The sequence below is a fragment of the Danio aesculapii genome, chromosome 2, assembly GCF_903798145.1.
Source record: "Danio aesculapii chromosome 2, fDanAes4.1, whole genome shotgun sequence".
Classification (NCBI taxonomy): Eukaryota; Metazoa; Chordata; class Actinopteri; order Cypriniformes; family Danionidae; genus Danio; species Danio aesculapii.
The window spans coordinates 32,151,804-32,175,185 of record NC_079436.1 but is presented as its reverse complement, the minus strand read 5'-3'; the positions used below and the strand labels follow the sequence as shown (position 1 = coordinate 32,175,185).

General features: G+C 36.2%; 1 protein-coding gene across 1 annotated transcript; it reads left to right on the top strand.

Annotated features, from left to right (window-relative positions):
• Positions 1 to 2,231: 2,231 nt before the first annotated feature.
• Positions 2,232 to 21,514, top strand: tmub1 (transmembrane and ubiquitin-like domain containing 1). The gene is made up of 3 exons (XM_056477521.1): positions 2,232 to 2,320; positions 11,679 to 12,250; positions 20,588 to 21,514. Exons 2-3 carry the CDS (start codon positions 11,724 to 11,726, stop codon positions 20,937 to 20,939), a joined length of 879 nt encoding a protein of 292 aa, XP_056333496.1. The 5' UTR covers positions 2,232 to 2,320; positions 11,679 to 11,723; the 3' UTR covers positions 20,940 to 21,514.
• The last annotated feature ends 1,868 nt before the right edge of the window (positions 21,515 to 23,382 follow it).

Here is a 23,382-nt window from a genome sequence, read left to right as displayed (position 1 = left end):
AATGTCATCCTCTCCAACATTATGCATTCAACCTGTTTTACACTGCCTTATCAGGTGGCGTTGACAGCTCTGACTTCCTCTTTTAGTGTCTGACACATCTGAGCATCTGTGTATGAAGGACAGACGGTAAAGATGACATCCTCAGGCGAAGGTGTTGCACAAAACAAGCAATAACTAGTACATAAAGGGCAATGCATGTTCATCTGGACTGAATACCGCAGAGACAGCTTTGACACAGCACTGTTGAGAACTTACTCGACACTTAACACATCAACAACTTATTTGATGTTCACCCAAACATCACAATTCTGTATTATTTACTGATATTATTATGTATTATGTACACAAAGAGTGTCTCAGTCAGCTTTCTGGATCCTTAGGTTGTGGATCAGTAGACTATATCATGTACAAAAATATGACCACTGGTAAAGACTCTGTACATATTAAAATAAGCTTTGTGGTAAATAATAATTAGGGCATTTTATTTTTTGTATGAAAATAAACATGGTTGTATTGAAAGAAAAAAGTAGATGAATAATAATTCCTTACATTTCTATAGTGCTTTTCTGGACACTCAAAGTGCTTTAGACATTTTTGGGGCATCTTATCCACCACCAGTGTACAAAATCCTCTTAGATGACTTGATGGCAGCCATATTGCGCCAGACTGCACACCACACACCAGCTGATTAGTGGAGAGGAGACCAAGTGATGAATCCAATTATAATATGGGGATGGTTAGGAGGCCATGATGGACAGAGGCCAGTGGCCAAATTTGGCCAGGATGCCGGGGTTAAACCTCTACTCTTTTTCGAAGGACATCCTGGGATTTTTAATGACCTGCTTAGCTTCAGTGGGTGACCATGTGAGAGTTGCAGAGAGCTAGCTGCCGGATGCTGAATAATAATATTAATAATAGAAATAGCCATTATTTTGCAACACTAATGATAGTTTAACCATGTTTTTTTTTTTGTAGCAAAACAATTTTTTCTTATTGATTAAACAGGGGAGTACATAATTATACATAAAACAGTATACAAGGGAATTAACAACAAAATTTATCATGTATATTAAGTATTATCTTCAGCAGTTGGGATGTCTTGAAAGCTTTGGGATTACTCTGTATAGAAGCCAGGAAATCATAAAAAATGTTTAGATCAATGAAAAATAGTTTACAATTTGGCACAGTGAGTATATATTTTGTTTTGTGAATGTGGTACTTTCCAAATAAATGAAGATTTTTTGTTATATTGTTCATGTCCAATAATCCAGAGTTGCAATCCATAAACTCTTTCTCCCTGGTGCCGCGGCTCCTTGACTATGGAACTCACTTTCCAGGAGCAGTATCATCTCAAGACCCATCTTTTAAGCGGGCTTTCTTTTGACTATATTTTATCGTGTTATTATTATACTCATGATGTGTTTGTACCTGCATTTAAAATTTTGTTGCCAATGATTATTAATTGTTTTAATTTGTTCTCTTATACGGCTGTTGATGCTTGTTGTAAGGCAACTTTGGGTGTCCAGAAAGGCGCCATTTACAAATAAAACTAATTAATATTATGTTATTATAAAACCATTTTATCAGTTATATCAGTAAACTTATAATACACTTCAAAAAGTAATAAGGAAACTTGGGACCAAAACTGTTTTGTGCAACTCCAATTGAAAAATAAATGGAGAATCGTTTCCGGCTCCATTTTACAGAAACAACACGAGCGAAAAACCTTCCTTAAACTTACTAATAAAATCATTGCATGGATAATATCAGATTTTGGGAGCAATAAGAATGAAGGGGAAGCGTGTTTCCTTTTAACCATTGCTACTGGAAGAACACTTATCTGCAGTTAGGATTTTCCTAATATAATTGTCATTAAATGTTTTATCCATGATAGAAAGGCCCTCTGTGGTTATGGTAATTATTTTAACAAAAACGAATAATAAAACTATGATAAATTTTCCTAGGGGTATACAAAGTAAACACTAAACATCTCCAAATGTGTGTTTTTGATATCCCTCAGAAGAAGTATCCTTTTGGTACTTTTTTTACGTACAAAATTATATTGGTCAGTTTATGTATACTTAATATCAGTATAAACCAATAAGAAATTAAAAGTAAATTTGAATAACATTGTTTAAAATCTACATCATTATCAGTTGACGAATGATTTGTCAATAAAACACTAAACCTTTATTATGAAGGGAGGTTTTTTTAAACCGGAAGTTGCCGTTGTGGCATCGTTCTCGCCTGCCAGTGATCAGGAAGCGCAGACGTTAAACGGTGCGAATCATGGACCATCATACGATGTGAAATGTCAACGGTAAGCCATTTTCGGAGTCGTATAGAGTTTCTTTAAACAGCTTTAACTCCACTTGTTTCGAGGACTCGTTCATACGAGGAAAGCTGCTGTTTAGGTTGTTTCGCAGCTCTTGCGATACGCGAGCGCTCACCTGCTTTACCTTCAGACAGAGCGTCACTTACAAACACACACACTTCATGCTGTTGAGCACAAAACTGATGGCAGAAAACACGAGAGAGTGCCTTTTTTGTTAATAGTAGTTACTATAAACTTTTCTTTGTGTGTGTTGGAAACGTGGTTGTTGACATCTGTTTGATGACCAAAACATTACCTTTACATTTACGTTTCTCGATTTAGACGCGCAAATTCACCTGTCATTCTCAAGCTTGTGTATTTAAACATAAACATATTGTATTTAAAAACTAACTGAAAGAGTGTTACTTTTTAACATTCAGTTCACTCGGTAATGTAAAGTGTCACCCTTTTCTCATGATTGAGGTAAAGTTGGTTGTAGTGACAACTTGTAACCTGCTCCATATATCGTTTACAATGGTGTTTTAATACTGGGTCTGAAATCACGTGCAGGTATGACTTCAAAACAACTGTAGCACTATTTAATTGGCTGTGAACAATGCTGTACTTTGATAGTCTTTGCTGCTAGTGTGATTTCACTATTTTTTTTATTAGTAAAGAATACTTTTCTGAAGTTATATTATTAAGGATTTAAGGAAGTCAGAATGTGGGAATATAAAATCCACTTTACCTCCGTTTTCCCATGTTGTGTCATGACTATTTCCGGGGAACAGGATAAGAAAGGTTTGTAGGAATGAAAAATCTTTACTGTCCTTGTATGGGATGAGGTGCTAGGGGAGTGAAACTGATGGAGAATGTTAGACCACGGAGTAGTTCACCTCAAATTTTTAATTTTCTCTTAAAGGGCACCTATTTTACCCCCTTTTCAAGATTACTATAAGTCTTTTGTGTCTCCAGAATGTGTTTGTAAAGTTTCAGCTCAAAACACCCATCAGATTATTAATTACACCTTTCAGAATATTGGATTTTTCTGCTCTGAACAACCATGTAGCTGTTTTTGTTGCCTGTGCCTTTAATGCTAGTTCTCCCCACCCACCGTTCCCACGTGCCTGTCAGAGTGTGTCTCAATCTCTGGCTCCATCAGATAAACAGCACAGTGACAGACATGAAGGAAGCAGGTCTCACGTAACGTTTGTGAGCAATACTACAGTAATGACTTTCCCAATGATGATTTGATGTATTCGTTGTGGAATTAATTCAAGCCTTTCGATGAGTCACACCTAATGTCCTTACAAAGGTCACTCGCTCTCTCACACAGCGTGTGCGTTTAACTTTGCACTGTTTTTGCATGACTAAAGTGACAGGATACATGTTAACATCCACTGCTGTATGGATATCCGTTATGTTACTGTACAAAATAAACCTGATTTAAGCTGCGGTCACACTGGGCTTTTCCTCTCATAGACTTCCATTTAAACGCAGGTAATTGCGTCAGACCGGAAACGCAGGGTCATGCGTCAAGTTTCGCATGTTGCTGCGGTGCAAAGTTCAAGCTTGGTGAACTCTGACCTGCGAAATCGCATCACTTGACTGCGTGAGACCAATCCAGAATCAAAACAGGACCTCTCTGGACAGAAATTTAAAGCATGGAGCTATCGCTAGCTTTTTTTAATGTCTAATCATCTTGTTTAATCCCGCCCCTTTTCGCAGCGCCACACGACAGAATTTCGCACACACAAAGCCCGGTGTGACCGTAGCTTTAACCTCCACAATCCGGGATTGAAGCATCTTCTTTTATAATTGTACTGACATGCGGCTGTGGTGATAAAGACGTTAAAAACGCTGCTATTCATTACAAACATACACTGCTTTAAAATGTTTTAAACTTGTGAAACTCATTCTTGATCACGTTTGATGACGATTAATGATCACTGTGAGCTAAACAGCTGTTTTAATCCCAGTTGTGGCTGTCAATAAATTCGGTGGGCGGGGAAACCGCACTCATACGTCACATTATGATGGGGCTCAAAATGGTAGGGATTTGGATCCTATTTTAACGTCAAGAAATTAAAAAAAGAGACTTATTTTCTTTATATCACCCCAATGTGACTGTGGACACACTATACCTACAGTTCTGTCAGCTACCAAACAGCTACCAAAAAATGATTTTCATCATAGGTCCCCTTTAAATTACTTTCAATCCATCCAAATGCAGGGGATTTTCTTTTCTTTAGTAGAACATTAAATATTTCAGATGAAAATGTGATTAAATTTTACCAGCACTTTGACAAAAACATTCAAGGATAACAATACAATACCAACATTTTTTTGATTGTCTTGTATTGAATGAGGTGAGTACGTTACAGTGAGTTCACGTTTTTGTATGAACTATTGTCAGTGTACTCACCCTTGGGCCATATTAGATGGAGGTGACTTTGTTTCCCATCAGTAGAACATTAAACATTTTCTTGTTTAATTGTGTTCAATGTTGATTCTTGTTCTTTTTCATTTTATTTTATTTAAAGGGAGAATTCTCATAAATCAACATTAAAAACTGTAAATAAGCCAGCATTAGGGAACAGATATTAAAGTATTTTAAAGAAGGCAAACCTTCAATCAAAAACACGTTATTAGCCACACAAAACAAATGTGATGTGATGCTAATTGATGAATGAGGAAGTTAATTTCTACCAGCACTTTGAGAGTAAATAAATATATATAAATATACAGACACACACACACACACACACACACACACACACACACACACACACACACACACAGACAGACAGACAGACAGACAGACAGACAAAACAAAATAAAATGAATTCCTTTTGTTTCTGTTTTTTTTTTTTTTATAAATGTTCTACTGAAAAAGTCACCTATATCCTGATTGATCTGATCCTTATAGGTTGTTTTCACATGACGTCATTGATGACGCTTGAAATTCAGATGCAGGGCAGGATGGGATTGTTCTACATAGGAATTGCTATCAAAACATCAAAATATTTCTCTTTCATGTTGTTTATAATTGTTTAAATCTGCCAAAATAAGAAATGCCGAACAGCTTTTATAGACTTCCAAACTTTTTTACTCCTAAATGGAGGAAAAGGCGGCATGTAATAAACATTTATATGTGCAAACGTTTTTTGAACGCGATAATTTGTTTGACAGCACCAATAAAGATTATAAACAGGCCTAGCTATGTGTATAAATATGTTAGCGTGTTATATAAAAATCAGATACAAACACCACCACACAAAATCCAAGAGAATATAAATAATCGCTGCAATGAAATCTCCGTCTTGTTTTGCGATAATCCATGTCTTTACTAGGGTTTTGGTGGAATGAACAACTGTAACATGAATTTCTATATGGACAGCAGTGGGGAATGCTTGTTGATAGTAAGTTCATCAACAGAACATAAAAGAAATGCAATGCTTGCGACAAAACTAGATGGTTATTATTGTGGAGCACTTTTCCCCCTTATAAAAATAAATAAATAAAAAATAATGTAAACTACGCGTCCACACTTGTGTATGCTTTCATCTGTTATTTCATGGTGTCTGGAAGATATCTGCATGGGGGAAAAAACTATAGTAATTTATAACAAACATGTTTTTGAGTCACATAGTAAAGTGTGAAGTACAACTCTTTGTTAATTAATGCTATTGAATAATATAACATAGTTAACTGATAAACTTTAATAAATACTGTAACGTTAGTGTAAACTGTGGTGTATTGTGATGGTGTATAATTATAGAAACTGAAGCCTATTGAATAATTTGTTTATTACTACAGTAGTGTCAGACTACAGCAACAATATAACTACTATGACAGTTTAATTCAAGTAATTATATATAGTATGCTATAACTCTAGTATTTACCTAAGTATGTTTTCATTTAACGTAATAGCTTATGCAGTATCTACCGCTTCAATGACAGGCAAATATATTTTAGTTCAGTAGAAAACTCGGCCATCTTCATGATATAATGATCATGCCCAACGTATGTGGTTATTTTTTTATTTATTACTCCTCTAAAATATGGTATACATCGCAAAATTACGGACTTTCCTCTCTCTCACAATTAGTTTTTTACTTCCTGTCCTTCATCTGAATTTTGCGCGTAACCAGAACAGCGTGATAGAACACAACCTATTTTTTTCATTCCACCGATAAAGGGAAAGTCAGAGATTTGAAATGTATTCTGATGAACAGATAAACTCTCTCTGGTTCTGAGAATGTTCTGAGCGCTGGACTGCATGCATAATGATGAGAACAGCTGTCATCACGCAGCATGAGATATGGACTGAAACATGCTGACGTCCACAGTTAAAGAGAGGAAATATCTGGTTAACTGAGAGACCACTTCACCGCTGCTGTGTTCAAAGGTTGCGGCTTATGCTCGTAACAGTTTAATGGATTGTACACAAAGGCTCTTTCTGCTTAAATGGTCATGCTCTGGGGGAAAATCAAATTTACAGAATCGTTTATCATTCTAAAATTATCCAGATGTTTGTTTAAGGCACAGATAGCGCTATTATTGTCTGCGTGAACTGGTCACTTTGAGATTCTGGTTGAAGTTACTTGAAAAATTTCTCCTGTTAACCTGATTAAAAGCTTTCATCATGTTTAAAGTGTCCTATAAAGAAAATCTGGATCGAATACTAAGAGTTCAGTACATGGAGATGGCCATACCGTGAGTCTCAGACACCATTGTTTTCTTTGTTCTCATGTAAATTGTAAAACCCTGGTGGAAAACAGGCCAGAATACAATCAGAACACAATACAGACTATGTTGCTCACGGGGATATTCATTAGCATGCCCTCAACATTTTCATGCACTTTAGGTCACATTTTATTTCATCCAGAACTGCATTAGCAGCCGCATCATCAGGTGATCAGCAGCCAAAACACAGACAGATATGTTGCAAATGGGCTCATTGATATGCACTGTACATCAGCATTTGATTGGCCACAACGTTTCCTAGTGAGATTACAATAATGATCATGGTCCTCCATTTTTTTTTTTTTACGTTTATTCAAGTTTATATTAAACTTATTGCGTATGTGAGACTTTTAAATCCTTTTGACTAAAGCCAAAGCCAGTCACACTAGATTGTTTTCTATGCGTTGCTTATCAACAACTCAAAATGTGGAATACATGGAATATAAATTTAATTAGCTTCATTTAATTAGGTATGTTTAAATGTATCTTGTGTTCATTTATCATGTTTATTTTATTGAAAAATTTGCCAAGCATGTTTTAGGGTTGTCACGATGTTGGAATTCGTACCAATCAATACTGAAATTTAAAAAGCGTCCATTCCCCATTAACAGTTGAGCGCTGTTGAGCACATTCTTAAAAACCGCTGATTTGCCGTTGGGTTCACGTGCTCAACAGAAATGACTGTGATTGGCCGTGAATGGTCATCAGTTCACCAAACTCACCGCTGTTTACTGAGTGTAACCACGGATACAGGGACCCTGGATTGTTTCAAAGTCACAACGGTAAGCTGGTTTGTCTATGAGCTGACATAAGAGCAATCCACTGATGAATCGCAGCTTTAAAATGCTCCAGTGTCCCTGTATCTGTGTTTACACTCAGTAAACAGCGGTGAGATTGATGAACTGATGACTTTCACGTCATTTCTGTTAAACACATGAACATAATGGGAAATCAGTGCTGTTTAAGAAGGTGCTCAACAGCGCTTAAATGTTAGGGGGAAATGGACATTTTTTAAAATTCAAATATCAATTGGTACCGAATTCCAGTGTCGTGACAACCCTGGTATGTTTGTATGTTTAAGGCAACAAACACAACTGCTGAGTACAATAAGTGTGCACTCAGTATAAAATGCACTTTAAAGAATCGTGTCAGGTCTTAATGCCATTTTACTGAAGTGAATGAACAGCAACGAACTAAATGAATTACAATGAACTAGATGATTAAACATCTGTTCATGCAGCGGATGATATATATGTATTTAAAATTATAAATTAATTTTAATCCTGATTGGTTTTTATTTTCATTATGACTTCAAAATACAACACAATACAACCCAGTCGATCGCTTTTGTCAATTTTAATTATAATTTAGCTTCTATTTTATCCACAATACAACTTTTCACCAAAATAGGTTACTTTTGTTAATTTATATTAGATGGCTCACTCACTCCATGTAGGTAAAATAAACCTCTCCACCCCTCCAAGTTGAAAAGATTTAACAGTACATCTACTCCGTTTGTTAAAATAATTTTTGACATATTAAGTGTGATTATTTTGCTCTTATTTATTTCAGTACATCGTGTGTTAAGGAAGAGAGAGCAGACAAGGAAAGCAGTGCTCATTAATATTCATGATCATCCCAAATATGGTCAATAAGGACCTTATGATTATACAGGGTATTTATGGGATAATAAATGAGTATATAAACTATTTCTGGAGATTTTTAAATTGACATAAGCCACATTCCTATGTGTAGATACCATAGAACAATATAACTTATTGAATCAATGCAGCATATGGCACCTTTAACTGGAGGAATCTTTCATATAATTCTTTCATATACTTATCTTTCAAGTATACAGTATGTCAAGAGGAGTCTGCATACCACAAGTGGGGAACAAATTTAACTCTGTTTTTTTTAGTTTATTCTCTATGGATTTAATAAAGAAATAATTTCTAAGACAACTTAATTAGCCTTAATAAAATGATCAGGGTTCACACAGTCAAAACTAACAAACAAAAAAAATCATCTAAACTAACCAAAAACAAGACACTTTTAATGTCAGTCCTGATATTGCTCTTTATAGTTCACTGCAAATGTCAGAAATGTGTTTGCTTGCAGCAGATCTTTGTTTTGGTTTCGTTTTCCTGATGCTGTTTTGATTTCTTTACATATTTTCTGAGTTTTGCGTTTTCAACACAAATACCATCACATGTACGCATAAATGAGTGTCTCTCCTAGCTTACAGAAATCAAAACTCAAGTATGGTTTAATAGCCAATGAAGCAGGCAATTAAAATCAAATTGAGTCTGGAAGAACACAATTTTATTAACTCAAAGTCTTGTCTACAAACATTGAATTCTTTTAAGCTGGATTTTATTATTATCACATCCCATTATTATTGACATTTTTATCAAAGCTAATGAACTACAGGGACAATGTTATAAGATAGTATTCTGCTGGATCCCAGGACATGTTGGACTGTTTGGAAATGATCAAGCCGACAAAGCTGCCAAAACAGCCCTAACAGGAAAGCTAAAGGAGTGTAAACTCCCACTTTAAATTTAAAGCCACTAATAAAAGGCTACATTTTTAACAAGTGGCAAGCAGAAGGTGATCAGTGCTCAAAAAAAGCTTTTTGAAAACCAGCCTGAAGTAGGAATAAAATCTTTTTTTTTTTTTTTAACTCAAGACATAATGAGATTGTTTTTAGAAGATGCCGTATATCGGACACACAAGACTTGCACATGAACATTTACTCAAAGCAGAAGAACCCCCAAAATGTCAATATTGCAACAAAAATCATACTGTTAAACATGTTCTTGTGGAATGCCCTATTTTTAACATTATCAGACAACGGTTTTTATCTGGAGAGACTTTAAATGAAATATTTTTCAATGTGAATCCTTCTAAACCTTAAAAACAGTTTTAGATTTTGTCTTATATATTATCATTATTATTATTATGTATTTTTATCTTGTTTATTTATTGCTGTTGATAACATTTTCAATTGTTAGAATAGTTTTATAATTATAGAAAAGTGTTATTTATCAAGTGTGGTAAACTTGATCTTTTAGCCATAGAAGCTGATTGTTGTTTTGCTTTTTTTGTAATTGTTTAAATTAAACTTACAATATAGATACCGGTCATATGCATTAGGGCTGCTCAGTTATGGGAAAAATCATAATCACGATTATTTTCATCATAATTGTAATCATGATTATTCAAAACGATATACAGTTGAAGTCAAAATTATTCACCCTCCTGTGAATTTTTGTTTTTTTTTAATTTATTATTATTTCCCAAATAATGTTTAACAGAGCAAGGAATTTTTCACAGTATTTCCTACAATACTTTTTCCTTCTGTAGAAATTACTTATTTGTTTTATTTTGGCTTGAATAAAAGCAGCTTTAAATATTTTGAAACCCATTTTAAGATCATTATTATTAGCCCCCTTAAGTAATATTTTTGATTGTCTGCAGAAGAAACCGCTGTTATACAATGACTTGCCTAAATACCCTAATTAAGCATTTGAATTGCACTTTAAGCTGAATGCTTGTATCTTAAAAAAATCTAGTAAAATATTATTTACTGTCATAGCAAAGATAAAATAAATCAGTTATTATAAATGAGTTAAAACTATTATGTTTAGAAATGTGTTGAAAAAATCTTTCCGTTAAACAGAAACTGGGGGGAAAGGGCAGCTAATAATTCAGGAGGGCTAATAATTCTGACTTCAACTGTATATATACAGTTATTTTCCTCCCTGTAAATAAGGAAAGGGAAATAAGTACAATAGAATAAACATATGAAACAAAATGTGCTTTAAGCATCTTCACTGTAAGGAAAAAACTTTAATTATTGCTACAAAAGTCCTCCAGTTAAGAGCAGTGAGTGATTTTCTCCTTTTATTGTTTGAATAATAATAAAACAGTCTGCAGCAGGAATATTGTGCGCTGTCACTTTAAGAGCAGTACTGGTCTGATTTATAGTTTCACTTTCACTTGTCTTTTAGTTCTCAACTCGTTTGTATATTACATAAATACGGGTTAATATGAATGATCACTAAATGCCGCACAAATTTGCATGTATTTGATCATTAAAGCACCTACATTAAGATGACTTTAGATGTGTGTGCTCTGCTCGTCTCTGAGGCTGAGTGCGCACACACGACAGCATGCGGTCTCTTTCGCACTTTAAAAACGTGAATGATTCGAATGTACATGAATGAATGATGCGCATCCTGTGCTGCAAAAGTGACATTACAGTGCATGCTTTTAGTAATTGTCACGTAAAACTGAGCTTTGCAGAGCAACAAATGTGTACAACTGGAAAAGGGGTGGTATATGATGCAATAATCGTTTTATCTCGATTTAATATTATTTTCATAATCTTTAGAAGCCAAAATTGAAACTGAATTTTTTGATTAATTGCACGGCCCTAATATACATTAAACAGACTCTTGCAAATTAATAAATAAACTCATCCAGCATTGACTGAAAATATAGTGAGAACTGTGGAAACCCTCAACGTTGTGTACATCAGAGTTTGTATTTAAGAGAAATGATCAACTGTGAGTTGAATGTCATCAGTAATTGTGAACATGTGCTGTAGGTGCCTAGTCTGAAGTTGCCTTAGTCCAGGACACAGCAGACCAGGATGGCTCTAATAGAGGGGGTGGGTGATGAGGTCACCCTGCTCTTTGGAGTGGTGTTCCTGGTGCTCGTCCTGGTTCTGGCCTGGGCCTCCACTCACACTGTTGAACCCCCTGAACACCTCCTCTCACCCAGCCCAGGGACCTCACCCTCCACAGAGACTGACAGCCAGGAGCCGCTTCCTACGGGAAACACGGACTCATCGCATGGCGGAGTCAGGGATGAGGATGATAAGAGTGAGCCTGGAACAGAAGCGGGAGCTGCAGGACAGTCATCTGATGGTAGTAGGGCAGGTGGAGGTGATGGAGGCCTCCTGGATGACGCAGGGATTGGGAGTGACGGGTTGAGGCATCGAGAATCAGCAGGTCCCTCGACTCATCCTCCAGAAAGCACCCCAAGTGCCACACAACCTTCAGCCGAAAATGCAGCAAGTGACACCCACAGAAACATGGTGCTCAGGCTGAAGTTCTTGAATGATACGGAGAGGACAGCGCAGGTCAATCCTCAAGACACCATTGGCTATATTAAACGGTAAGCAAATCATTTTTGGAATCAAATATTTAATTTATTTCACTGATTACAACAGATGGAAATGTAGTGAAGAAAGGGTTGTGCAATTTTACATTCATCTAGTATAGTCCAGTTGATCCTTTACCCATTAAAGGTCCCGTGAGGTGCTTTGAAATGTGCTTTTTTATTTTTATTCGATGTTTGACGTAATCTCAACTGAAAAATAAAATGAGGATGGGACATAGAGTAGCTCCTACCCTTTAAAAAAACAGCCAACAGTGTTTTGTTTTATCGCAGCTCTACTAGTGCGAGTGATTTGAGCTCAAGTGCATCAAATGAAAAGCAAATGATAAGCGTCTTGAAGAGGGCGGGGCATGTCAGACACTAGAGAGCGTTTGGTTGGTCAAGATTTGATGAGAAACTGAATAATTTGATGAGGTGACCTGAATAAAATCGTTGATCCATTTGGCAGAAGTGACAAACTACAAGCTTTACATGTTTGTATCGGTTTTATATCTTCTAAACATGAATTTTGTCATTGTTTTGTACCAGTGTATAGATGTCTGAACACAAACATACTGATACTAACATGTAAAAAATGTTATTTTAATTTCACTGGACCTTTAATCTACTAATACACTGCTTGTTTGTTTGTCAGACAAAATAGCTGAAAGCAAAGGTAATATTAATGTACTTAATATCTGCATTATGATTGGTTAAATTGCCTATAAATTGAACATCTGAGCAGTTAATAACAAAAGATATACCGTGACCTCGCATTGTTTCCATGTCGCTTCCCACATTCATTTGGTTAAGACGTAGTTGTTGTCGATTCTTCCTATTTTAAAGTCATGCAGTGTGAAACCCCGTGTCGCCGATTCATCTTGCAGTTTAAACACAGCACCGACGGAAGGCTATGCCAGAGAGTCATGCAGCGTGAAAACATCTGTGACATGACTACTTTAAAAATCCTGCAGTCTGAACTCGGCATAAGTGATGCTCAAGCACTGGTCATTAGGGTTGGGTACCGAAAACCTGGTGTCATTATAGCACCGGTACCTTTGTAACTGGTATGTACCGGATCAAAACAGCATATGAATTTCGGTGCCACTGGTGCTGCAACAAGGACGTAAGAAGCATCAAGGGGTGCATCAAAGGCACACATAGGTACGCGTTGTCACACCATCTTTAAACATTTAATCCTAAACAACTTTGAGGAATATGGACAGGCGATGTCAGGCGTTTGTTCTGGTTGCTCAGGGAATGGACGCACACAGTACAGCGTATTCGGTGAGCGAGAGCAACTCTCTTCAGATGAGACACTGCTCGCTGCAGAGCCATTTGAGCTCCAGCGAGGAGGAGCTTGAGCTCTCGCTCCTCCTGTAAGCTGTTTTAATCAAGTGGTGCTCACTGCAGAGCCACTTGGGCAGAGCTGAGCTCCAGCAAGGGGGAGCTTGAGCTCCAGCTCCTCCTTCCTTGCACTTCTTCTTCGAGTGATGTCACTAGGGGTTGGGGTTAGGGGTGGGGTGGGGTGGTTGTATGCATTAAAACAGCTTATAGGAGGAGGAGCTCAAGCTCAAGCTCCCACTTGCTGGAGCTCAAGTGGCTCTGCAGCAAGCAGTGTCTCGTTTTAATGCGTACACCCACCCCACCCCTAACCCCCAGTGACATCACTCGTAGAAGAAGTGCAAGGAAGGAGGAGTTGGAGCTCAAGCTCCCCCTTGGTGGAGCTCAGCTCTGCCCAAGTGGCTCTGCAGTGAGCACCACTTGGGGGGCTTTAGATCAACACGCATGATCGCGTTAATCAAATTTGCTTAATCTAAGCGTTCTAAAGCATATTTACAAGCAAGGATTCTGACACTGGAACGTGAAGCAGATGCTTTACAAAAGTTGCGTGTAAGGGGGAAACACATCAAACGTAATGACACATTGGCATTGCGAAATGCAGAGTTTTTTTCTTTCCATTTAACTTGCGGTATCAAATTCCATTATTAGAGCACTCTTCCACTAGTCCCCGTGTCAACAAGCTTGCACCCCGCCCCCCTAAATTTGGACGCGTATTTTTGTGTCAAAACGCCATGGAGAAGCGAGATCAGCCATCGGTGGCAGACTGCGGAGACATGACCGAGGCCTCTGCGCGCTCTAGGTGAATCTTGGGCACTCGCTCCCGTGCACACTTGCTCTCTCTGTCAGTGACGGTACTGCGTGCATTAGCCTAGTTCCCCGCATTCGTCAGAGGTTGACGCCCAAATGACACGGGTAATAGCGATTTTTACACTTTTAATATAGGAAGTCCTCTGCTATGCAGGGACCATTATTAATCAGAAATCTAGTGTACAAAGTTTTACGTTAGGAAATGCAGTATTGAATTTACAAACTGTCGGCAAGTACCAAAGAACAGATGTAACACATTGATCAAATGTAGTTTTCAGTCACGCTCCTGTTAGTCATATTCAACTCGTTTAGTTTTGCCTTCATTCATTTTTGATTTCTGTCTTCAACACGATTTACAACACATTTTTAAACAACAGTTTAACTAACTAATATCTACTTTTTTATCTTCCCCATGCTGACAGTCGGTGCATAACATATTACTAGTTATAAATAACATTTTACCTTTTACACCTTGATCATATTATTGTCTTATTCAGATAAAGGCAAATCATTAGATAACTGATAACCATGTAAACATAGACACAAGCCCAAATCCTAGAAAAAAGGAGTTCAGTATTTTGATGACAGCTTTTCCACAGGTTAGCAGTAAGCTAATGTAATTTAATAATGCAAATCTTAAAATTATGCTAACCAACAAATGATCAAAATAAATATATTAATGTTATTCAAATAAATAAAATATGAATTGATGTTTACTTTAAACTTTAATTGTATTGTTCTATTAAATTTTTTTCTTTTTTTTAATGATTTTGTCAAATAAATGATTTTTCAAAAGTCATCCACAATAATTTTGTGGCTCAAAAGTATCGGTTCAGGCACCATTTTGGCACCAGTACCATTTTAAAAGTATCTATTAGCACCGGTATTGAAATAACCCCAAACGATACCCAACCCTACTGGTCATGAATTTTATTACATTTAATGTTAGCCTTTTAAGTAAGTCAACGTTTTACTTAAAAGATTCAAGAATAAGGCAAAATGTGTTAGTTTAAAGTAGCAAGTTAATGATTGGAAAACCACCTTTGTCTTATGTGAACTTGCAAATTACTAGAATTGTAGACATTGTTAGAATTGTCAAATGTTAACCCAGAATTAAGCTACAATAAGTTTCCTAACTCAATTCAGTTTCAACTCAAATTCAACACCTCAGTAGAATTTTGGCAGGCATTCCCAGATCATTTGGGCTTCTGTTTTTACACTTTCAGCACTTTTTTTTTAGTTTCTGCTGTTTATTGGATTTTTGCATATGGATTGTATCCTTGGCTACCCACTGAATTAATGTCACTAAGCAACATATACACTTTTGTCAATCAATATAAAGCTTCTTCCAAGAAATTGTCTGCAGCATCAACCCACACACATAAAGTTACTGGCCAGAGACCTTTTGTTCTTATGCCTGTGTGTAGCACCATGCTTTCAGTCAGAAGAGTGAACCAAAAAAAAAAAAACCTGAGCCTCATGAGACACAATTATTCAATCTCACAAGCAGAAGCCATTGTGTTCAAATCAGGCAGAATGTTCTTCAGCATCTACTGGAAACATGAGGGTTTGAGCGTGTGGGAGTCCACATCATGTTTTCTGTAGGTGAATGCACGCTTTCGTTAGACGAGAGGTCAGATTGGAGAGTTTCAGTTTTGTAAAGTTTCTCATTGGGAAGATTATATGTGTGTATTTCTGCTGTTCAGTGACTGCTTGTTACATTTGTTGTGCCGTTTTCATCTGTTTTGAATGGAATTTAAGCATTGCTGAGCAGCTGTACGAAATACCTACATTCTCTGCAGAGGATAGTATTTGAAAACGGTATTTAATTCAGTTTTTGAAAACTGTCCAGAGGTTCCAAACTTGCCAAAAATGTTTTATTAAAATAGTTTAAATGCATCCACTGAGCAGTTTTAGATGACAACGTTTTAATTTCTTTTGGCATTTCTGCACCGTGCGCATTGATTTGTACTGTCATGTGCAAGAAATGTAAACATTTATAAAATTTAACTTCTTAATGTTTTTGTCTTTATGTATTTAATTTCTTATTTAACCAGGAAAGTCCCATTAAGAGACAATATCTCTTCTACCAGGGAGTCCTGGTCAAAACAGGCAGCATAGGACAGAATTACAGAAAAATACATATCAATAAACCATAATCAATTATTAAAACATTCTCAATAGACAGACTTTAAAATATTTTTAAATATAGTGAGAATGGGGCAGCACAGTGGTTCAGTGGTTAGCATTGTCGCCTCACAGCAAGAAGGTTGCTGGTTCGAGTCCCGGCTGGGTCAGTTGGCATTTCTGTGTGGAGTTCTTCCCGTGTTTGCGTGGGTTTTCTCTGGGAGCTCCGGTTTCCCCCACAGTCTAAAGACATGTAGTACAGGTGAATTAAATAAACTAGATTGGCCGTAATGTATTTATGTGAATGACAGTGTATGGATGTTTCCCAGTACTGGGTTGCAGCTGGAACGGGATCCGCTGTGTAAAACATGCTGGATAAGTTGGCAGTTCATTCTGCTGTGGCGACCACAACCCCTGATAAATAAAGGTACTAAATGGAAAATAGTGATAGAGGGTGGAGATTTCATATGTGATACATTGTCATGATTTGCTTATTCTCTGCAGCTAATAGAAGTGGAGTCATTCAGTGTCTAATCAACCTTCCACACAAAGTTCTTTTTTTTCAGATAGAAAAGATGAAAGAAAAATAGAATAGAAGAAAAAAAAATAGAAGAAAGGAAAAATAATCATTGTCATGGATTTGAAGTCATCCACTGATTTTGTAGAGTGATTAAAATGCTATTTACATTTGGGATTTGGAGCTAATTTGCTGTGTAGTACAGTGGCTGTAGAAAGATGGCAGCATCATTATTTTATTTTTACACAGAAATTGGTAGGTGTATAAGTAAAATCTGTTGACTTCAGCAGTCTTGTTGCATTATGTGCCAATAGTGACAGTTCAAAAAAAGGGGAAAGTAGTTCTTGCATTATTTGTATTTCTTAAACTTGGCATGCCAGCAACTAAAGTACTAAAGATCTTTTCTTCCAGTCTTTGATTTTGGTTCTAAATAAACCTTTGCTTTGGTGTTATTGTCATTTCCATAGATCTTATAATCATGTTGTAATGCTTCCTGTTACAGGCATGAGTGCGCATGACACTCAGATATGTTCTGCAGTTGTTTTGATAGAAGGATATCATTTCTCTTTTTTGAGCTGTTCCTCTTTTAAAGCTGTATACACACATTTGGTTTCTGACCACTGAAACTGTGTACATGTACTGTTGGAGCCGTACTGAGATACCAATATATTTGTGAATGAAACTATAGAGGGGAAAAACTTTTCTGAATTGTCAGTGTTGACATTATGCATTAATGATTGCTGAAGTCAACAGTTTTTAGAGACCTACCAATCTCTAAAAATAAAATAATGCTGTCATTTGCCTAAAATCATTTTTACTCGCAAGTAATTTGGCTCTAAATCTAAGGTGAGTTGCCATTTTGACCCGCTTTTTAAAACTGAATTACTCTGTAAATAAAAAAATGTGGCATTTAATATTTTTGCTTTCATCATTATAAATGTTTATCTTTATTTTTGATATCTTAAAAAAAAATCTAAAATATGAGTCAGTGATTAACATTGAACATTAGTTGATTTAACACCAATTTGACCAATAGATTATACTTGTTCACTTTAAAAGAATAAAACTAAGCCGCTTTTTTAGAAACCACCAAAAATTGTCCCATTTGTTTTCCCTTTATACATGCTTCATCTGAACTTCAAAATGTTGTTCTGACTTTTCATTTGCACTCACTGGAAAAAACGTATTTAAAGATGATTCCTTGCATTAACAATTTTTTTTTTAGTTAAGTGGTTGTAAACAATTTATTTGCGCTGAATTTAAACAAACAAATTAGATTGACCATTACTAGATTTAATTTGTTATTTTAAACTCAACACGTATAAATTGTTTGCAACAGTTGTTGCAGACAGACATTTTTTCAGTGCTGTCACGTGGGGTAATTATGATTTTATTATCATAAAATATATTATGATTATAATTAGCATGTAATTTTATTGCTAATCTGTAGAGTGTACTCAAGTACATTCCCAACCTTGTCTCTCAATCCGAGCCTGAATCATCCTGGAAAATGACAGGGGCTGCATTTACACAGCAAGGTTCAAGGGAATCAATTCCAATTTTTTTCTCCCATGTGGCAAGGATGGGATTCGGCCCATGTACGTGTACGCAGGAAAAAATCACATGGATTCCAATTTACTCAAATCAGATTCAGGGCTTGTTCATATGTGAAAATTAATCCGATATAAATCTGATCCGTACCCTAGTGTCTACAGTGTAAGCAGGTAGATCGGATTTTCACCTGTTAATGCGAGTCACGCATCATTAAAAACTGACTTCAACAGACTTCAGTCGCAAACCTTAAATCTCATACACGAGGGCTAAAAAAGCTTTTATATTCTCATGTAGCACAAGTATTTAAGCATGTTAACGAGAGAGAGAGAGAGAGAGAGGGGAGAGAGAGAGAGCATACTAATAACTAATAACTAATATAAAGCTATTGCATACATCACATGCATAAATCACGCCATAGACATTACATTAAGATGCCTTCAGCTTTAAAAAGGCCTAGATTAAAAGATGGCAAAATGTAAGGCAAAAATATCTAAAATCAACCCTGGTTTTGATCCAATTTGTGATCGGTGTCGACAAGCTCCAGCCACTCTTCTTCATACTTTCTGGCTTTGTCCAGCGCTAAGCACTTTTTGGGCATCAATTTTTAAATCAATTTCTGAATGCTTTCTTTTAGATATTGAGCCATGCCCCCTAGTAGCATTATTTGGACTTAACCCTACAAATGTTTCTTTGTCATCTACACAATCAAATGCACTTGCTTTTTGTTTAATAATTGCTAAAAGGCTTATAACACTAAACTGGAAAAATCCTTCCCCACCCAGTTACATACATTGGATGCATGATCTGATGCAGTCTATGCAAATAGAAAAGATTAGATATACAGTTTGCGGTGATACTGAAAAATTTGACACTATCTGGCAACCATTCCTCTTACACTTTAAAAATAAAAATAATAAATAAATAAACATGTATATATGTATGTGTATTTGTATGCAAGTATATAGCTGACTTATCTTCCCTACCCCTGGTTTGGTTATGAGTGGAGAGTGTGTTTTTTTTTTTTATTTTTTATTTTTTTATTTTTTGTTTTTTATATATATATTTTATTATTATTTTATTTTCTACTGCTGTACCCTTTGAGTATTTGTATTTATATATTCTCGGCACTGTTGTTGTTGTTTTTTTGTTTTGTTTTTTTCCTTAATGCATGAATATGTAACTATATTTTATTCAGAGAGAAAGAAAAAGTGAGCAAAATTGTATTTTACCTCCACATTGGATCAGTTGATGTCTACTGATTCTGTGTATCTGATGCTGTGGCTCTCTGACTAACATATTTTAATAAAAACAGAGTTAAACTAAAAAAAGATGGCAAAATGAGAACTTTTCTTTCTTGAACAATAGTAAAACAACTTGTCAAAAAGAATTTTTTCAAAATGTAAACCCTGTGAACATTAAATACAAGAATGGAGAAAAGGGCGCACTTTTATTATCAGCTGTCAGTCAGCGCCTGCTCTTTTTTTTTTTTTTTTTCCTGGTCATTGCACCTTTGATGTGTGCTGTGTAAATGCAGACAATCAGACACAAGTCACTTTTAAAAGATGATGTAAGCAGGTCAAGAAAAAAATTAGATACAGTCACAAAATCAAAATTGACCATCAAGATCTGAAGTGTAAATGCAGCCAGAGAGATATGCGATAATTCTGGCATGAATTTTCAGGAGAAAAAAACACTACACACTGCATCTATTTTGGGTTGAAAGAAGTGTTGTCAAACAGGAACGTATTAATCACAGCATTAAAGAGCTTGTCATTGGCCCTAGTCCAAACAACATCTTATTCCCTTCTTTTTGCAGCACATTGTATTTGTAACCTATATTTCTCTGACCAAGTTTTATGCAGCATAGCCTAAAAGTCTTGAAATTCGTAGTTTAATATGCTTACATCAGTCACTATTATTGTGAACTCTGATTCAAGTGGCCCAGAGTAAGTGTAGGTGTTGATATTTGCGCGTAAATAAACTTGTGTGCTTAATTGTGTTTTCAGGACTTACTTTGCTGGACAGGAGCACCAGGTGCGTCTGATATACCAGGGCCAGCTCCTTCAGGATGACGCTCAGACGCTGGCCTCTCTCAACCTGGCCGACAACAGTGTTTTGCACTGCCACATCTCCCAGCATGCCACACGGGCCATGCCTGCCGGGGCACGGGCTGCTGACCAGGTGCATGTGGCGCTCAATGTGGGGAGCCTCATGGTGCCTCTGTTCGTGCTCATGCTGTCTGTGCTCTGGTACTTCCAGATTCAGTACCGGCAGTTCTTCACCGCACCTGCCACTGCCTCACTGGTGGGCATCACCATCTTCTTTAGTTTTGTTGCGTTTGGGGTGTACCGTCGCTGATGACTGGTTCTGTCCACTCATATTCACCATACACGTGTTTGCACGCATATGGAAACACATTCGTTGCACTTACTCACTTATCAGTGCCAGTGGCAATGTCTTCTGGGATTTCTGGACTTTTCAGGTTCGCTGAAGGCTGTGATTTTGGAGGAACATCTCTGAGGTCATCTATCTCTCTCTCTCTTTTTTTGGTTTGTTATTGCGGTTTTCTTTTGTTTGCCATTTTTCATCTGCACCAAGTTTCTGCTTGTCACAGATAGGATTATGCTATATATTTGATTTTTAAAAAAGAAGACTAGAGATGCTTATTGTGCCTGTCCTCCTTTTTTCTTTCCCCCTCCCCTATTTTTTTAATTGTGTGCATGCTGCCAGTGTAAAACTGGGGCTTGCTTGTAAGAGGGTGTATGAATTGATGGTGTTCGAGTTTCAAACAGGGGCTCGTCTGGCTGTCTGCCGGACTCCAGCTGTAGTAAAGCAGGTCGGGTTGAGCTGCTGTTATTCGTTGGGACAATTACAATAATTTGTGTACAATAAGGCTTTTGGAGATATAATCTATTAAATCATTCTTTTATTTACTGCTGACTGGTTTCATTTCTGAAATACCCAAGCGGTGCTTGTGATTCGGGTTTTCCTGAAGGTAGTAGATACTTGGGATACTTTTAGACCTCCAAGCCAAATCTTTAAAAGCTGTTGATATAGAAATGATGAAAAAGTCTTTTAAAAACTGTGTTTAACAGAATTATGCACATTTTCCACATGTCTTGGTAAATTAGGAGTAAATAAACAGTCAATTAACTTTTTTTTGGTATGTTATATCTAAGCATAGGACGATAACTGTTTTCAAGGTATACCGCAGTTTGGAATAGTCAAGGTTTTAAAACCGCCAATTTTCTGCTATACTGTTCCTATGGTATATGTAAGGTATTTTTGTTGTTGTTGTTTTTTTACGTTTTGTTTTTTAGGACAACAGTCTCTCCAGCAGAAAAAGGTATCCAAAGATGTCATTTTAAACTGTAAAGAAATCAGTGTTTTTAAAACTAATGAAGACAGCAGAAATCAATGTTTTATTTGAACTATTTAGCCTGACATCTTTACTGTCCCAAAATATAAAAAAAAGGATTAGAAAATGTTTAATAAATAAAATACATTGTGTTCGGAAAAGGGGATTTAGTTTTTTACCCAGATGTTTAAAAAGAATATATTTTAGAGCAGTAATCGCAATACTGTGAAACTGTGGATTTTTTATCAAAGGTTATCATACCATCAGAATCTTACGCCTGCCCATGCCTAATTATGTCTTTATATTTCAAAACCTTTTTAGATTACTTTTAACAACCTGTTATTTCACGTTGTTTAAAGTTTACCGGCGTCCTAGCAAAAAAAGTATGGGTGTAGTCCATTGTATTTACACGGAAACTCATAAAGTGTAAAAGAAAAAGGGAAACTGTAGCAGCACAATTGATCTTCTGAAAATTGTGTGTTTTGCTTTGTTTAAAATCTGCTTTTTTTATTTTAGTTAAATGTTTTATTGGGGAAAAAGTGTTCTTGTGCTTCATTTCTTTATAAATGCCACTTGTTATGTCATACTGTTACAAAATGAAATTCATGCATTATGAATCAGTTTTTGGGCCACTGCATGCATAAATGTGTGCGGGGAGGTTACAAATGTATTTAAATGTAATCTGTGAGCCTGGACCACAAAAACAGTCTAATGTTGCACAGAAATGTTTTAGCAATAACCAAAATTACTGATTTTTGTAAATTTGTTTTTAGAATATTATGCTAAGCAGATCATGCTCCATATATGCATTTTAAATGTCATACTGTTAATATATCAAAATTTAATTTTTAATTAGTTGTATGCATTGCTAAGAACTGAATTTGGACAACTTTTAAAGTTCCAATGAACCAGAAGCTGCAATACTTTATTAGTATTGTGACGCAGTTCCTAAAGAAACGGAATATTAAATGAGCACATAGTGGGCGTGGGTTGTTTTTTTTTACCGCTGGCTGAATGGATGTAGAAAAATAGGTATTTCATTAAGAAAGATGCGGAAAGGGTTTTTAGAAGAGTTGTTACAACCTAGCAGACTCCCCCATTCACCAATTCTGTCTGTTTGTTGTCAAAATTAACAGTTTAACCAAGTATATTAGCCACGCCCATTACCTCAAAATCACAAAATCTGATCATTTAACTGAAAACAAACAGAAAGTGCATTTTAAGATTTCAATTAAAGATATCAAGGGCAAACTATTTTTAATGACATGCACAGATGAATTGTCCACCACAAAGCTAGCAAAGTGAGCTAACAAAATCATATGGTTAGTTTTGATTTCTTGGGGACTTTAAAGGTAATTTCCTCAATATTTACATAATTTTTTTGAAGTCTCAGATTACAGATTTTCAAATTCTGTCTCGGGCCAATAATTGTCCGATCCTAAC

What these genes read in the sequence shown, in the direction of transcription:
- tmub1 (XM_056477521.1), top strand. Translation starts at nt 11,724, where the DNA reads ATGGCTCTAATAGAGGGGGTGGGTGATGAGGTCACCCTGCTCTTTGGA. An exon ending in ACCATTGGCTATATTAAACG is followed by an intron (nt 12,251 to 20,587) that starts GTAAGCAAATCA and finishes TTGTGTTTTCAG; the next exon opens with GACTTACTTTGCTGGACAGG.